The sequence below is a fragment of the Lampris incognitus genome, chromosome 9 (genome assembly GCF_029633865.1).
Source record: "Lampris incognitus isolate fLamInc1 chromosome 9, fLamInc1.hap2, whole genome shotgun sequence".
Taxonomy (NCBI): Eukaryota; Metazoa; Chordata; class Actinopteri; order Lampriformes; family Lampridae; genus Lampris; species Lampris incognitus.
In genome coordinates, this window is record NC_079219.1 from 15,196,272 (window position 1) to 15,215,170 (window position 18,899).

Below are 18,899 nucleotides of genomic sequence, written 5' to 3' on the forward strand. Positions count from 1 at the left end.
ATATAGAATGTGGTGAGTCCAGGATGTTCAAATGATAGGAAGCCGTGTTCATTGGTGTTACTCCAGCCACAGTCTCTGGCTGTATTCAAAAGAGCTGCGAGTTCCTCCTTCATATGGGGAAGAGGGTTAGTTCTGAGTTTCGTGTAATATTGAGTGTTTTTTAGTTGTTGGTGAGATTCTTGGAATGTATTTATCATAATGCCAAACTACCACAGCCCGCCTTTATTGGCTTTTTCTATGGTAATGCCTTTACATGTTAGATAGAGAGGGACTGATGCCCCCTTTAACGTGGAACTTACTGAGTGGGTGTTGAATAACAATGTGTTTCTGTTTCAGGACAGATTGTTCAGACAATGTGAAGAGACCAGCATGGGGGCTAGCTTTGCCTCTATTTGAGACTTTGGGAGACTGACCTCAGCTCAGACTAAGGCAGCTTCCATCGGACGTCATCACCTCCTACAACAATCAGACAGACAGAGAAAAGACACTTCACCAAACAGGCTCAGCAAATCAGGCAAATCATTCTGTATAATTGGGACATCCTCGAGGACGACCCCTCCCTGAAAGATTTTCCAATATTCTCCCACCTTCTACAAACGAGCCCCTTCCATAAAGGACAGACTTACACACAGTTATCTTCCAGCTAGGAGGGGAGGCTGCTGGCTCAAGAGACCTATTGGGACTTTCAAATGCATGCAAACCACTTGTAGTCACTGCTCCAACATTATGCAACATAAGGAATTTGTAGATCTCAGGACAAGGGAGATATACATAAAAATAAGCATGTTATTAATTGTAACTCCATAGATGTGGCAGAGAAGTATGTAGGGGTGGTGTAGGATATGTATGAGGGAAGTGTGACAGTGGTGAGATGTGCAGTTGGAATGACAGATGGGTTCAAGGTGGAGGTGGGATTACATCAAGGGTCGGCTCTGAGCCCTTTCTTGTTTGCAATGGTGATGGACAGGTTAATGGACGAGATCAGGCAGGAGTCTCCATGGACTATGAAGTTCACGGATGACATTGTGATCTGTAGCGAGAGTAGGGTGCTGGTTGAGGAGAGCCTGGAGAGTTGGAGGTATGCACTGGAGAAGAGGAATGAAAGTCAGTAGGAGCAAGATGGAATACATATGCGTGAATGAGAGGGACAAAGCAAGAGAGGCAAGATTGAGGTGGCTTGGACATGTGTGGAGGAGAGATGCTGGGTATATTGAGAGAAGGATGCTGAATATGGAGCTGCCAGGGAAGAGGAAAAGAGGAAGGCCAAAGAGGAGGTTTATGTGGTGAGAGAGGACATGCAGGTGGCTGGTGTGACAAAGGAAGATGCAGAGGACAGGAAGAGATGGAAACGGATGACCTGCTGTGGCGACCCCTAACGGGTGCAGCCAAAAGTAGTAGTAGTAGTAGTAGTAGTTAGTAGTAGTAGTAGTAGTAGTAGTAGTAGTAGTAGTGGTAGTAGTAGTAGTAGTAGTGGTCGCTGTTGTGTACCACCTCACTTGCCCATGTGAATGTTTTCACATTGGGTGCACCAAGAGGTGTTTGAAAGATAAGAGTGGCAGAACACAAATATGCCATAATGATGCTGATTAACAATGATGCTGATTACCCTATGGCACACCATTTCTATACCTCATAACAGCAACCACAGCCTTTAGAGAGTGGAGGGCATTGAGTTTGTGGATCTCTCTATCAGAGGTGGCGATCGTCTTAATAAATTACTACAGAGAGAAACTTATTGGATATTTAAGTTAATGCTTTGGTGTATTCAAGTCCCAATGAGGAAATAGATTTCAGACCTTTTTGTAAACGGGCTTAGTGCTTTTATTATTGTTGTTGGTGTTATTGAGGTTGTTTATTGTTATGGTTATAATTATTACTGTGTCTATTAATTTATTTTCCATATAGCCTTTGTTGTAGATTTATTGTGTGATATACTGGTGCAGTTTGGCCCCTTGGCCACTATTTGTCTTCATAAGGAATAACAACTTTCCATTCTGGTTGACTATTCTTTCCAGCCATGCCCTGAGGAAGACCCATTATGGGTAGAAACGGCGTTCTCCTGACCTTCCTTCTTTGATTTCATGATTATTATTTTTTTACTTTGATATGCCCTAAACCAGGGGTCGGGAACCTTTTTGACTGGGAGAGCCATAAAAGCCAAATATTTCTAAATATATTTCATTGAGAGCCATATAGTATTTTTAACGTATAATAAATTAAATATGTCTTACTTTTAATGCGACTTCTGGTGCTGCATGGTTTTGCTGATGGCCTTGTAGTCTGGTTCATACGTGGTGAGGTTGAGCTTCATGCAGGCGTTGAGGCTTCCATCAGTTAAACGTGAGCGTAGGTTGGTCTTAATGTTCCTCATATGCGAGAAAGACTGTTCACATGCATATGTAGAGCCAAACATGGTCAATACGGCAATACTCACACGCTGCATTGTGTGGTATGTCACAGGAAGCTCGTTCCAAGTTTTAAGAATCAGCTGGTCTTCAGGTTGAAGATTTTTAATTTCTGTCCACTTGTGTTCCCTCGCCAGCTCTGCTCGCTGTCGCGCAAGACTTTCCAACTCTCCATTAAGTGACTTGAACTTACTCATCCACATGTCTGATGCCTTCAGGTCAGCAACTTCCAGCTCAAAGTCTCCGATAGAGACCCCGGGGATGCATGTCAGGTCGATTTTGTCCACTGCACACTCATGTGGATGAGTGATGAACTTGAAAAGACCAGTGCGCGCACGAAATTCTCCAAAACGTGCTTTGAATGACTGCAGGAGATTGAACGTAAAGCCAGCTAGCTGCTGGAGATCCAGATGTTGAGTGGAGTCACTTGCTAAGCATGCATCTCTAAATTGTTGCAGTCTTTCAAAGTGCAGAAGACGACCTGTTTCAATGTCCCTGAGAAAGACTTCCAGCTTGCTTTCAAATGCAAACACTGCTTGTTGAAGGGATGAGATTGTATTTCCAATACCTTGCATTTTCACATTGAGCTGGTTCAGATGGCCAGTTATGTGCACGAGATAGTGAAACTGCAGGAGCCAGTCAGTGTTGTCTAGCTCAGGATGCTTGACGCCTTTCATTTCAAGAAAAGTCCGGATTTCACTCAGGCAAGCTGCAAAACGGCTGAGCACCTTCCCCCTTGACAACCAACGCACGTTGCTGTGTAAAAGCAGACCGGGATAATGATTCCCAACTTCTTCTAACAGAGCTTTAAACTGGCAATCATTTAAAGCTCGGGCAACAATAAAGTTGACCACTCGAATGACCAGAGACATCACCTCGCCAAGCTCCTGGCCACACGTCTGAGCGCAAAGCGCCTCCTGGTGCAGGATGCAATGAAAACTTAGGATGGCTCTCTTTTCATGTTCACGGAGAAGCGCTACAAATCCTTTGTTCTTCCCCAACATACAGGGTGCACCATCAGTACAGACAGAAATAAGTTTATCCATCGGTAGTTTTTTTTCTTTAGCAAACTCCATGAAAGACATGAATAAATCCTCTCCTCTTGTTGTCCCTTTCATTGGCAAAACAGCCAAGCTTTCCTCACGCAGTGTGTCACCTGCAGCATACCTGGCAATGATACTGCACTGAGATAGATGGCTAACGTCTGTTGACTCATCTAACGCGAGAGAAAAGTATGTCCCGGCGTTTATGTCCTTAATTTGTGTTTCCTCGACTTGATTTGCCATCATGATGCTACGATCGTGCACAGTTCTTGCTGACAGGGGCATGTCTTTTATTCGTTTGATTATCTTGTCTTTATTTGGGAAGTCATCAAACAGTTCATTGGCCACATCAAGCATGAATGTTTTGGCATACTCGCCATCTGTGAATGACTTTCCATTCCTTACTATTGCCAAAGCCCCCGCAAAGCTAGCGGAATTCCCGTCACCTTGCTTGGTCCACACACGTAGTTGCTGCTGACTCGTCTGCACTCTCCGCTGTAGCTCCTCGCATGCCCTTTTCCTGCTGTCCCCCGCTGGAGATTTCGATGCAAATGAAGCATGGTGCGTATCGAAGTGCCGCTTTATATTTGACCGTTTCATCGATGCAATTTTATCATTGCATATTAGACACACCGCAGATCCTGCTCTCTCCACAAATGCAAATTCCTCTGTCCACGCAGCCTGGAATGCACGGTAATCATCGTCTTTTTTTCTTTTCGCCATCTTTTCCGTTACAAGGGTTGAAGCGGATAAACTAGTTGGCTATCTGATAAAATTGATTTCTTCACCTTTACAATGACCCGGACATGCTCGTGAGCCATTGGTTCCCGACCCGACCCACGGGTGACCCGTGACCCGTGAAATTTATCTTCAAAACTAATTTCTGTTTACTTTAAAATGACACAGTATTATTAAGAAATATCACAAGTATTTTAAAATCAGTTCCAAACTGATTTTTTTGAAGAAAAAAAAAATTTTCAACTCAAAATTGTCTGGGAGCCATATGCCGTCACCGGAAGAGCCATATATGGCTCGCGAGCCATAGGTTCCCGACCGCTGCCCTAAACTAATGAAGGCATTTTAACTACATCCTTGACACGGTGCCCAGGGCCTCCCCTTTTCTAATGTTGATCTTTTTGACTTCAGGAGCATCTTGCATTTACCTAGAGGTTACTGCTTTACAACTGTGAGCACCCGGTATTTTTTCCTTTTGTTTCTGTGAACTCTTACCAACATTATTGCTGATCCTTGTATGGATGCAGATTACAGAAAGTATTACATGTTAGCACTGCTCGTCATACTATGTGAACTGATTCATTTGAAGAATTGGGTTTGTATTTATTGGGTAACCATGGACTTGGAAATATTACGCCCCATGATTGAGAGTCAGCCCTGGGGCTCTCGCTCACTCCTTTCTTTGTCAGTTTATCAGAGTTGGAGACAGACATAAAGGTTTTTAAGGATTCTCTGTTGAAGATCTTGGATGAGGAAGAGATGATTGAAGAACTTTGTCTGACCAAGTGGACCGACCCAAGAGTGTTGTATGTAATAAAGGAACACACACACACACACACATACACACACAAATTCACACATCAGCTAGGATAAATGTATTTCAAAATGTGTTCATGTGAAAAGCAGTTATTTTTACACTGTTCAGCTATACACTTGTTTTGGAGCCAGTGATTTAGATTTCTCAAACAAACTGCCTTCATTTTTCCCATTTTAGTTTCTGCTAAAAGCACCACTGATGTTTGCAGCATTTTGCACTGGGCCAAAACACCCATCACATAATCACTGGCTTGGTTTATTTAGCCGTATATAAGTTATATGTAGTGAATTCAGGGGGCAGCGGGGAACCACCGCAGCCAGGATACGAACCCGGGTTTCCTGCACCACGAGTGACTACGTTAACCAGTCAACTAAAGGGTCCAACCCGTTAGCCAAGGGCTAGCGAGTCTAGTCATACACACTACCCCACTCCTTCGGGAAGCGCATACCCGAGCTTCAACATACCAGTTCCCTCGTGCCTCTGGGCGCACGCGCTTCCGATGGCCTCACAGTCTCACCATCCCACTTCTGACACCAACGTAGTGAATTCAGGGGGTGGCTGGGAACCGCTGCAGCCAGGACGTGAACCCGGACCTCCCACACCACGACTACGTTAACCAGTCAACTAAAGGGTCTGACCTGTTAGCCAAGGGCTAGTGAGTCTAGTCATTCATGATCATTACACTACCCCCCTCCTTCGGGAAGCGCATCCCTGTGCTTCAGCATATCAGCTCCCTCACGCCTCTGGGCGCATGTGCTTCTGATGGCCTCACTGTCTCAACATCCAACTTCTGACACCAATGTAGGGAATTCAGGGGGCGGTCGGGAACCGCCGCAGACTGGATGCAAACCCGGGTCTCCCGCACCACGAGCGATGACGTTAACCAGTCAACTAAAGGGTCCGACTAAAGGTGAGACCGTGAGGCCATTGGAAGCACGTGCACCCAGAAGCATGAGGAAGCAGATATGCTGAAGCGCAGGGACACACTTCCCGAAGGAGGGGGTTAGTGTAATGAGCATGAATGAGTAGACTCACTAGCCCTTGGCAAATGGATCGAACCCTTTAGTCGACTGGTTAACCTAGTCGCCCGTGGTGTGGGAGGTCCGGGTTCACATCCCAGCTGTGGCGGTTCCTGTCTGCCCCCTGAATTTGCTACATATAATATTAGCATATTATATGTAGCAATATATTTTACATATAATATTAGCATATTATATGTAACATATATTTTTACCCTGAAATGTATTGTCTAGCCCTTTTATCTAAATATAAATGGAATTTAGCTACTAAAAATTGTTTTCAGGATATTGAAAGGTTTACATTTTTGTAATGTGATACAGTAAAATACACCTATGTATATATTAAATCATAATAGGTTAAGAAAATATGAATATCAAAATTTCTAAGCGCATATAAATATGTAAACAAAATTTAGTTGGCCAGATAAATCCCAGATTTTTTCTTTTAAAAAGGTTTTTTATATTATTTTGATTCACATGCATGTGTCTTTGTGTGTCTGAAGCGAAGAGAGTAGTATGGGTATCGACCATGCTGAGGAGATGGAGCTCTTGTTAGAGAACTACTACATGCAGGTAAGTGCTGCCTAGCTAAAAGCAAAACCACAACCCAGTTCTTAATCACATCTACAGGCATTTTCAAAACGTCATGTTCAACTTGATAATACAACCCTTTGTCAGGCCAATCCATAGCTGCATTTTTGACATTTTTATTTTTGTGTGTACATTTACACAGTGAAACACCTTGTGTTAGTGCACTATAACATGTCCAGTCCTGTTCTTTGTACTGTATGTGAGCCTCTGTCCAACTATATATTTTGTGTAGTTTAGTGATAGGCATATACACTCACTGGCCACTTTATTAGGTACACCTTGCTAGTACCGGGTCGGACCCCCTTTTGCCTTCAGAACTGCCTTAATCCTTCGTGGCATAGATTCAACAAGGTACAGATTTGTCGGCTGCACATCCATGATGCGAATCTCCCGGTCCACCACATCCCAAAGGTGCTCTATTGGATTGAGATCTGGTGACTGTGGAGGCCATTTGAGTACAGTGAACTCATTGTCATGTTCAAGAAACCAGTCTGAGATGATTCGAGCTTTATGACATGGCGCGTTATCCTGCTGGAAGTAGCCATCAGAAGATGGGAACACTGTGGTCATAAAGGGATGGACATGGTCAGCAACAATACTCAGGTAGGCTGTGGCGTTGACCCGATGCTCAATTGGTACTAAGGGGCCCAAAGTGTGCCAAGAAAATATCCCCCACACCATTACACCACCACCACCAGCCTGAACCGTTGATACAAGGCAGGATGGATCCATGCTTTCATGTTGTTGACGCCAAATTCTGACCCTACCATCCGAATGTCGCAGCAGAAATCGAGACTCATCAGACCAGGCAACGTTTTTCCAATCTTCTATTGTCCAATTTTGGTGAGCCTGTGCGAATTGTAGCCTCAGTTTCCTGGTTCTTAGCTGACAGGAGTGGCACCCGGTGTGGTCTTATGCTGCTGTAGCCCATCTGCCTCAAGGTTCGACGTGTTGTGCGTTCAGAGATGCTCTTCTGCATACCTCGGTTGTAATGAGTGGTTATTTGAGTTACTGTTGCCTTTCTATCAGCTGGAACCAGTCTGGCCATTCTCCTCTGACCTCTGGCATCAACAAGGCATTTTCGCCCACAGAACTGCCGCTCACTGGATATTTTCTCTTTTTCGGACCATTCTCTGTAAACCCTAGAGATGGTTGTGCGTGAAAATCCCAGTAGATCAGCAGTTTCTGAAATACTCAGACCAGCCCGTCTGGCACCACCAACCATGCCACGTTCAAAGTCACTTAAATCACCTTTCTTCCCCATTCTGATGCTCGGTTTGAACTGCAGCAGATCGTCTTGACCATGTCTACATGCCTAAATGCATTGAGTTGCTGCCATGTGATTGGCTGATTAGAAATTTGCGTTAACGAGCAGTTGGACAGGTGTGCCTAATAAAGTGGCCGGTGAGTGTATATATACCATGACAGATTCCTCCTACATGAACTGTACTTCATTGATGAGTATGAAGTTCGTGTATCTCAGTGAAATTTTCATACACATGATTTACTAATGGATGAGTAATGGCGGTTCTGATTGTGAGTGTGAACTACTTCATGCAGGCTGAGGAGTTGGGCAATGAGACCAGAGAGCTGAAAGGACTGATCGACGACTCTGAGAGTGTCATCTTTATCAATTTGGACAGGTGAATAGTATATAAACACAGATACAAACACACAGTCTCAGTGAGTCTGTCAAAGAGGGAGGGAGCAAGTGATAAAGAGTAAGTTTTTGCCTCCTCACACTGTGAAAAATAATATAAAAAGGGGTGTAGGTGAAGTGGGTGGTGGTGGTGTGTGGGGGGGGGGAGGTGAAGGTGGCAGTATTGTAACTGAACACCTCACCCCGGCTTCTCACAGACAGACATACCCAGAGAGTTTCATTGGCTAACACTGGCATGTGGCCATTCTTTCCGGGTCGTATTTTATAGGTCCAACCCCCATGTTCATCGCTTACATGTCAATGGACCCTGTGTGTTGCCTATGTGTTTATTTGATGCCCCCATATTAAGTGGGTAATTCACAGGGGGTTGATATTAATGTGCGTTTTCCCTCGGTTGTAAGAGGAAGCACAGATTTTCTCCCGCTACAGCATCCATGTAATGTCCTGTTTTTTGTTGACTTTTCCTTGAGGGCAGTGAGTCCCAACAGCCTAAGCCCACACCAACATGTCTTCAGCCGGAATAAAAAAAGGTGTACTACCCCTTTAAACAGTGTCACCAAAATGCAGATTTAATGTCAGTTTTAATGGAAGCATATTTTCCGCAGTCTTGCGTTAATGGGTAAGAAGTGGATTGTATTTGTATTATTCAGTGTAGTTGTTACAAATAAGTACAAACAAAAGGTGGGAATTTGTCATACGCTGTCAAAATGTGTGCATTATATCTCATTTGAAACTATTTTGATAAGGTTTAGGACCTAATATGCAGTGATATGTTTTTCTCTCATTTGTACTTTTTGGTACATTTGAACTTCAAATCTACCCACATCTCAGGTTGCGCTGACACTTCATCTGTCCCTTTCTCTGCTCTTCCTTAAGATGTCAGTCTTTCTCCTTCAAACATGCTCGGTCTCTCTCCATCACTCTTTCTAGTGTAGCTCTATTATTCCTCTCTTTGTAAGGTGAAGACTTGTGACGTTTTAGCTAAATAAATCAAGGTTTCCCTCTGACCAAGGCTGGGCAAACACATTGTCAGTCTGGTAATGAAACAACAGTCTCAGAAAGTTGAATCAGTTCATCTGGACACAACGTTTGTCATGCAGATAAACAAGAACGTAGTTACATTGTGTGCAGATGAACTGATTCAACTTTCTGACATAGCCTTACCTGGATTATTGAGCATGCATAAACACGAAATGACAATCTGTTCTTACTCTATCTATCTATCTATCTATCTATCTATCTATCTATCTATCTATCTATCTATCTATCTGTCTGTCTGTCTGTCTGTCTGTCTGTCTGTCCATCTGTCTGTCTATAGTCATCGGAATGTGATGATGCGCCTGAATCTGCAGCTGACCATGGGGACCTTCTCTCTTTCTTTATTTGGCCTGATGGGTGTGGCCTTTGGAATGAACCTTGAGTCATCCTTTGAGGAGGTGTGTTGGCTTGTTTTGTCAATAGTCCAAAGGTTTTATTTTCTGTCACCGTTTGACAATTTCTGTGTGCGTGTGCGTGCATATATGTATACACACATAGCCATAACTATTCTTTTCTACTTGCTTTGATTTAATTTGACTCCCCTGCCGCTGTGTGCAGTGCGTCTTTACCTACTCGCGCATATTTTGCCAGGATCCGCGTGTGTTCTGGCTGGTGACAGGCTTCATGTTCCTGGGCAGCGGGCTGATCTGGAGACGGCTACTGTCGTTCCTAGGACGACATCTAGAGCCTTCAGTATGTCCACCAGTAGTGCTCACACACACACACACACACACACACACACACACACACACACACACAGAGGAACCTTGTTTCCCAGCTACAATGATTTTTTTCTTTTTGTGGCTGCTATTTTTGGTGTTTTTGTTTTTTTCTTTGAAATTAGCCAATGAACAGATTGCACCTTTCAAAAAAAAAAAGATGGGTCTTCTGTCCGACACAGCACTGTTTTTTCAATATTTGGAAAATGGCTGCTTTGTCTTTTCATCTAAACATATACAGTAGGGGTGTAACAATTCTCAAAATGTACAATTTAAGTGTAATTTATGTTTTGAGGGCACAGTTGGAATTGATTTTTGATTCTTTCCGCTCCGTAGTCTCTACTTACAGAAAGAACAGTAGGAGCCTGAACACTGCGTCCTCACCACAGAATTATGGTTGCACATCTGTAAGCATGAACGTTACAGTGGCATTAATGACTGTAGCTACACTATCAGAATTAGAGCTGTGAACGAATGCCAAAAATAGGCCTCGAACGAATAACGAATATTACACACTGAGGTTCGAATGGCATTCGAATACCTTGAATTTGCATATCACCCCCAAAAATCAATACAGAGAGAGTAAGTCTATTGTAGCCCGTGTTTTTATTAACAGCATATTTATGACAACATACAACTCCAGCACATTGTCCGCACATATTAGTCCAAAAACTGTTGTTGAGCACCCCTAAACATAAAATAAATCTGACTAGGAAAAGGCCAGATGATGTTAACTAGGGCCTACTCTAAGTAACATACAAGTAAAATAAATCTGACTAGGAAAAGGCCAGATGGTGTTAACGAATTTACCGTAAGTAACATAGGCATAGTAAATAATCCATGACCCACGGGGCTTAAAAAAATAAAATCAAGAGTCCTACTCACTGTAGTAGTATAAGAAGTTGTGCTAATAGTGGTTTGCGAGAAAAACCAAAGCGTCCACGTGTTCAGACTCGAGAGCGCTCCTTTTTTTGGTGACTATGTTTCCCGCATCAGAAAAGACACGCTCAGAGCGCACGGATGTCCCTGGCACGGCGAGGTATCTCTGAGCCATCTTCCCGAGGTGTGGATATTTTCCGGTGGTGCGGTAGGACAGTTCTGTCTTGCATATTTTGCAAACAACTTTGTCACGGGTTCTCTCTTCGATTTTCCCATTAACAGCCCAAAACCCAAAGAATTTCCATACGTAACTTCTCAGATGTTGTGGAGTATGAATGACTCTCGCAGGAGATGTGCTAGTGCTAGTGCTAGCGCTTGGGTCACAGCCAACGTTCTTCTCGGATTCCGCCATTTCCTGTGTTCTATGAGCCCGCCCGCTCGGCGTGGGAACTGACAAGAGCTTTTTAATTTCCGGTTTTACTACGGATGTAGGCTATGCTTATTTTCATAAAATACGTTTCACGAAACCATCATTTATTTCCATTTAAACGTGTGTGCATTAATAATAATAATATTAATAAGGGGGAAAAATATATTAAAAAAATATATTACAAAAAATCGAATTTCATATTTTCATATTCAAATTCGAATATTATTACCATAATTCGAATGTACATTCGAATTTCAAATGCTATCTGACAGGCCTAATCAGAATTAGCAGGGAAACTGCTTTTAAAGTGCAGCTAGTGTAGGTTGAGTTATTCCTTTTTACCAGAAATCAGAAATTATTTAATTGCCATGTGCATTATATGCACTAGGAATTTAGCTTGGCATTGTTACAGTTGTGAGTGCAAGGAAAATACTGTCTTGAATAAAATAAAAGATAAAATAAGTATGTGAAAAATATGTATACGAATACACACACACATACACACACACACATATACATACACACACACGTATATAGTATATGTGTGTGTGTGTGTGTGTATATATATATATATCCCCCCAGGGCTGTAGATCAATTTAAAAACATTAAGTAATCATACAATTTGCTCTGATTAATCGCTTTTTTTCTTAAGCCTGAAGCTTGTAATAATGGATATTTAAATGTAAAATCACGGAGTTAATGTAGAATCAATACAAAGGAAGTTCAAGTACAATTGTTTAATAGCATCTTTTTAACTTTGAACCCAGATTCTCTGCTGTGAACTACAGATTTCCAATAAAATCATCAAGGCCATCAAAACTGTCAGCTTGAAAGGCATATTTCTCACATGCTCTAACAGAAATAAGAACAGGACCCAGGCCTATTTGTTAAAGTGCGAGTTGAATTTCAAAACCTTTGTCTTCTTTGTATTCATTGTCTTCTTTTTTTCCATCCGTTTCCATTTCTTCCTGTCCTCTGCATCTTGCTCTGTCACGCCAGCCACCTGCATGTCCTTCCTCACCACATCCATAAACCTCCTCTTTTGCCTTCCTCTTTTCCTTTCCCCTGGCAGCTCCATGTTCAGCATCCTTCTCCTAATATACCCAGCATTTCTCATCCACACATGTCCAAACCATCTCTGTCTTGCCTCTCTTGCTTTTTCTCCAAACTGTCCAATCTTATCTGTCCCTCGAATACAGTGTACTTACTCAACCAATCATCTCACAGCGTTTAATTATGCAAGGTGTGCAAAATCTGACATAATTCATTGCTGATTGGTTGAATAACTACAAACAGGTACCTATTCAGGGTTGCAAAGAAAATCTGCAGGATAGGGGGTCCTTGAGGACTGGATTGGGAAACACTGCATACTCATTCCTAATCCTGTCCTTCTTCGTCACGCCCAACGAAAATCTTGTTATCTTCCAACTCTGCCACCTCCAGCTCCGCCTCCTGTCTTTTCATCAGTGCCACGTCTTTAAACCATAGCTGGTCTCACTACCATCTTGTAAACCTTCCCTGTAACTCTTGCTGGTACTCTTCTGTCACAAATCACTCCTGACACTCTTCATCACCTTGGATGTACAAGGTCCTGTCTGTGTGCTCAGTGGTTTAGAGATGTTGAGCTTTAAAAATTTTACATCCTAGGCATATCTTAAAGTTGATGATATGGATCGATGTTTTCACTTTGCATCGATGATATTGAATCATTGATCATTGAGTCAATACATCGACCTGGACCAATGGATCGTTACACCCCTAGCCACAGGTACCTTTTAGATGGCAGATAATTGTTGCAATCTACTGTTGTGAATGCATAATGACATTTAAACATCTCATCATCAAATTCGAAGCAACCTGACATTTTCCAGATGTAATTTTACAGAAAATTACATCTGGAAAATGTCATTTCAAACTGCCCCAGTGCGCACCTGCAGCTGAGTGTGAAATGGCTGGGATGAGAGTCAGCACCTCCAAGTCTGAGGCCATGGTTCTCTACCAGAAATGGTGGATTGGTCCCTCCGAGTTGGGGATGAGATGTTGCCTCAAGTGAAAGAGTTCAAGTATCTCAGGGTCTTGTTCACGAGTGAGGGTAGGATGGAGCGGTAGATTGACAGACGGATTGGTGCAGCATCAGCAGTAATGCGGACGTTGTACTGGACCGTTGTGGTGAAGCGGGAGCTGAGCCAGAAGGCAAAGCTCTCAATTTACCCTTCAATCTTCGTTCCAACCCTTACGTATGGTCATGAGCTTTGGGTAGTGACTGAAAGGGTGAGATCGCGGATATAAGCGACTGAAATGAGTTTCCTCTGTAGGGTGACTGGGCTCAACCTTAGAGATAGGGTGAGGAGCTTGGACATCCAGAGGGAGCTCGGAGTAGAGCCGCTGCTCCTTCGCATCGAAAGGAGCCAGTTGAGGTGGTTCGGGCATCTGATTAGGATGCCTCCTGGGCACCTTCCTTTGGAGGTTTTCCGGGCACAGCCAACTGTGAGGGAGACCCCGGGGTAGACCCAGGACTCGCTTGAGGGACTACATGTCTAATCTGGCCTGGGAACACCTTGGGATCCCCCAGGAGGAGCTGGAGGGCATTGCTGGGGAGAGGGACGTCTAGAGTGGCCTACTTAGCTTGCTGCCACCGCGACCCGACCCCAGAGAAGCGGCTGAAGATGAGATGAGATGAGATTTTACAGAAAAAAACACCGTCTTATATTTGGGCAAATAGAGTACTTTCACACCACATATTTTAGTTGTTACTTGGTTAACTGATTTGTTTTAGCTGCATCCCCCCCCACAAACCTGCATCCGCTTGTCCAGTAGAAGAGCCACGGGGGTCCTCTGTTGAGAGGAGGATGTATATGTGTTTGTGTGCTCCTGAGTGGGAGAGAGACAGTCGGCCACATAGATTTTAATTTAGATACATTCAGACGCTCTTGTTTTTTATTTATTTTCAATAATAAATTGAAACGGTAACACCACTAATACACACACACACACACACACACACATACACACACCATACCACAGCTGAGATTTAAAGCGATATTAGTTTTTGAGGAGTCTTATGTTTGATAAATTAGTTTTTTATGTAATTTAAGATAATTTTTTTGTTGTCCCAGATCCCTCCAGTTTGGAAGAGAAATCTGAAAGGAATAGACACCAAGACTGGGGTCCGATGATGAGGGAACTTTGCCTATGGAGTACTTTAAAGCACCCAAGAAGTCCCGAAGGACTACAACCCTATGCTTCTTTTACCACACTGGAACTCCTGACTGCTCTGTGGGGGTCTGGGAGTTATTTTTTAACACTTCCCCCCCATCCTTCAACAACCCAAGGCCATCCAGTAGAGCTCACAGCAAACAACATCAGCACTTCCCAGAGATGACACCAAGTTAACTAGGACTGCTGGACTCGTTCTCTTGAAACACCCTCAGGACAGTAACAAGACGGCTTTTTTTTTTCTTCATCTGTGTTCCTGTGTCCCAAACAGAGTTGTGAATTGATGTCATGCCTGCGTCAGACATTTGATTGGTTAGAGTTTGTATAACATGGATGTAATGTATGGACAAAAAACACAACTCGCATCGCCGACTTTCATGCTAGCGTGGACGAATGTCTGGGGTGAGTGGAAGTCTTAGAGATGAATCATTAAGACTAATGTTTAACAGAGCTGACAAAATAACTGCCTCGCAGCGTCCAGGTAGCGTGGCAGTTTATTCCGTTGCCTACCAAACGGGGCTCGCCGGTTCAAATCCCCGTGTTACCTCGCACTTAGTCGGGCACCCCTACAGATACAGTTGGCCGTGTCTGCAGGTGGGAAGCTGGATGTGGGTTTGTGTCCTGGTCACTGCACTAGCGCCTCCTCTGGTCGGTCGGGAAGCCTGTTTGGGGGGCTGGGGGGAATAGCATGAGCCTCCCACACACTACGTCCCCCTGGCGAAACTCCTCACTGTCAGGTGAAAAGAAGCGGCTGGCGACTCCACATGTATTGGAGGAGGCATGTGGTAGTCTGCAGCCCTCCCCTGGTCGGCAGAGGGGGTGGAGCAGCGACCGGCACGGCTCGGAAGAGTGGGGTAAAAAAAAAAAATCGAAAAACAAAATGACTGCCTCCCTTGTGTCTCCTCAAGAGAGCAATAGAAATGCCACTCCAACAGTGGCTTACTTAGCCCACTATCTAAACTGCCAGTCATCAGCTCCTCACTTCGTGCGTGCACTGCTCAGTCAGACTCGTGTCTCGGACCGTCTGTTAATCAGAGTATGTGTATAGTGGCTGGCACATTGTGGAGTAATTAACTGTAGCTCCAACTTGCCTAGTTATTCTTGGTCCTGGGGTAATAAAGCACTGCCTCTGCATGTGCTTCTTTTGACTAACCAGCTCTGCTCTTAAAATCAAGTGCATTGAAGGACATGGGAGGGAAGGTTGTGCGAAGACGGGCTTGCCATGAAATTATATGACAAGAAGTCAGGACAGTGCTGGGTAAGTTAAAGTTAAATACACAACGACGTTTCACCAACAGTTTCATGTATGTGCGATCAGTGACAAGTAATGTAGTTGATTAAAATGATAAAGTCCTTGCTGTGTACTGTATTGACAAAGAAATCAGTGATCCCCTGCTCAGTGTTTCCCCACAGTGCCTACACTTCCCAGAGCGCATTGCGCGTGACATTTCACTGCCGCCCCAGAGATACAGAAACGATTGGAAACAACCGCAGGGGTTTTTCATGAGGTATCCCTGTAGCAGATTGACAAAGATGAGGTTGAAAATTTCCCCTTAATTTGCAAAAGGGAAAACCACAACCACCCCCAGTCCAATGTGGAGAAAATAGGCTGAGTCAAATAGGGTCATAGGTTTGTTTTGATGGTGAGCAATTTGACTCATTTTCATCAGTTTGAGTCTCCACATGTTAGATAGTATATAACTCCCAAACTGCATGCAATTAAGGTTGGTTTTGGGCTAAAAAAAAACTGAAGCAGCTCTGGTTGAAGAAACACTCCTCTGTTTTAAAGATGCAGTGCTCCTCAACAATGCCAATACTGTCAGTTCTGAATCATTTTGTCTTATAAAACCACTGAAAGTGCACAATATACTTTACGCATGAGCTAAACATTACAGAACCAAAACAATGTTGTGTTATATGCTGCTCATAACCTCTAATATAGCTCTGACATATGGTCTGTTCTCATCTGTTTGTGTTTGGGGAGCCCTCCCAGATGTTGAGCTACATGGGCCCTGTGGTACTTACGAGGAAGGGTACAGCTAACTGGCTAGATTGGTGCGAGCAGTTTGCAGCGAAGAATCGTCAAAAAAAAAAATGAAGAAAAAAAGGATGTTTAATAAAGCCCTCAGCTGAAATGTAATAATAGGTTTGAAGCCAATTTCCACGGCTTGTACTTTCTGCTGCTGACTGCTGAGGTCGAGATGTTATTGACAGTGCTGTAAACAGTCAGGTGGAGTCACGGTGCCCTCCACAGGGGGAGATACCATTTCTCATGTTAAATCATGAGGAGTGGCATCTCCTCAGGAATAAAGGCCGGGTTGACACACCTGTCGGCAGAACTGAAAGAGCCAGCCAAGTGGGTGGTGATGGTGAGACATCTTCAAATGTATAATAACTGCCCACATGAGGGTTTTATACCTCATCTTTGACATCTTCTTCCCTGGATGACTGAGGTGAATTTACATGGTAGAGTACAAAATCTTCTTCTATTACCAATTCAGAGTTTGTTGGGTGTGCATATAGCCTAATACACAACATATAACAGGCTAACAATCATGAAAGAGATGAATGTTAATTTATAAACATGTTTCCTGCATGTTATCTTGCAAAAAGCCATATTTTTTCAACTTTAACCTCGTTTTTGTTCAGTTGAAATAATGCAGTCCTGTGTCAGATCATTATCCTGTCCATACTAGTTTTAAACAGAAGGGAGCAAGTTAGTTTCTATATGTATATTATAACAAAATGGGTCAAATACACTATGTTACAGTTAATGTGAGTCAAATGGAAACCTGAAGACCCCTGGCTTTATTGATAATAAGTTATTGTGTTTGTAGAATTGATTGTAAAATAATTTTGCCTGGGATTTATGAGTTTTCAAACATCTGTGGCGGCATCATCATGTCAGTTCAATTGAAACATGGATTTTTGTGAGTCTGTGAAAGGCCACGGCAGTGATGGTGTAGTGTCACAACATGCATACCTCCAGATCAGTCTGCACCACTTTTTGCGTTGCAGTGTCCAGGTAGTTGTTGTCCTTGCCACATGTGAAGTCTCAGTGTATGTTGCTGTGTGTAATTCTCAGAATAACAGCCTTTACCATGCTGCTTTTTTAGGCAATTTAGATAAAGCTGTGTTCCCCCCAGAAGGGACTGAACATTGGTATGGAATGAATTCCATTTAGATATATTTAAGTTCATGAAATGCAAAAACACCCAGTTTCATGACATCTTGATGTTTTTGGAACTTGAGAATAAAACAAATTTAAAAAAAATCAACATGCAATTGTGTGTTTTAAAGATGAAGAAAGTAATCCAAGTTCGAGATGTCTTCTGATTTTGATCGTAAAACTTTTTCGTTCGGCTTGCAGTTTTTTTATTTTATATTTGGCACACTTTTTGACGTGCACAGTTTGGGGAAGCAATGCCAGCAATTTTTGTTATTGTCTTTGTGTCTTTGTTTATGTCTAAATTTCCTTCCATACTTTGGTTGTTCATACGAAGTGGGCTGTGAAAAGTGACAATATGTGTCAGAAATTATTTTAGAAATGTGGATTATGTTGTCAAACTTTTGGCTTTGTTTCGGGGTCAAGGCCTTTGCTGTGGGCTATTCTGTCTCTGCCTCGCTCCGTCTCTGTGCTGTACTTTCGGAGAAAAAGGCGAAAACTGCCAAAATAAACCTGTGAAAGGAAGAGAGCTTCAAATGCCTTGGAATGACGTCTGAAATATGTTTGTTCTCGCTTTACGTTCTGTTGTCCTCTGCAGAGTTTGCTACTCTTCCTCTCTATTCCAAGGGACACCAACAGCGAAATATTGGAGAGAAGCAGTGAGATCCCGGGGTCAGTACATGGAAATTACAAAATATTTTGGTTGAAGTTAATGTTTATTTCTCAACTAAATATTAAGGTACAGTAAACAGCTGGGGTCGCTCCATCCGCAGCACACTGACTAACTATAATGCTCCACTACCATGGATTTAATACATTGGCCAGATCCTCACCCACTTAACCCATGCCTCCTACTTATAGGTACTTGGTGAATGGGCCGAATATTACAACATGGGTAGGCCTGACGAGTACAAGGCTATTGTGTCTGATGTTGTTTAGAGAACAAAATCACTGAAAATACAATTCTCTGATTATGTAAACCTTGAACGAGTGCCATTTCCTTCCATTGCTTAACCAAGTTTAGCTTGATACACATTGTGTGATGCCAAGTCCTATTGAGATCCGGCCTTCTGAAGGAAAAACATTCCTTCAGTTGACATTACTACACATGTTTTTCCCTTATTTATTTATTATCTGGCTCTTTTTTTATCTGAAAAGAAAGCAGCTGTCTCTGGTAATAG

General features: G+C 43.0%; 1 protein-coding gene across 1 annotated transcript in view; it reads left to right on the top strand.

The window, feature by feature from the left end:
• The window catches only part of mrs2 (magnesium transporter MRS2), a 30,780-nt gene extending 16,189 nt beyond the window's left edge, over positions 1-14,591 (top strand). Inside the window, exons 7-12 of the mRNA XM_056286194.1 lie at positions 4,873-4,989; positions 6,523-6,592; positions 8,171-8,253; positions 9,589-9,706; positions 9,900-10,001; positions 14,453-14,591. Coding sequence (XP_056142169.1) covers positions 4,873-4,989; positions 6,523-6,592; positions 8,171-8,253; positions 9,589-9,706; positions 9,900-10,001; positions 14,453-14,512 — 550 coding nt within the window. The 3' untranslated portion in view covers positions 14,513-14,591. The remainder of the gene's footprint in view (positions 1-4,872; positions 4,990-6,522; positions 6,593-8,170; positions 8,254-9,588; positions 9,707-9,899; positions 10,002-14,452) is intronic.
• Positions 14,592-18,899: the final 4,308 nt, after the last annotated feature.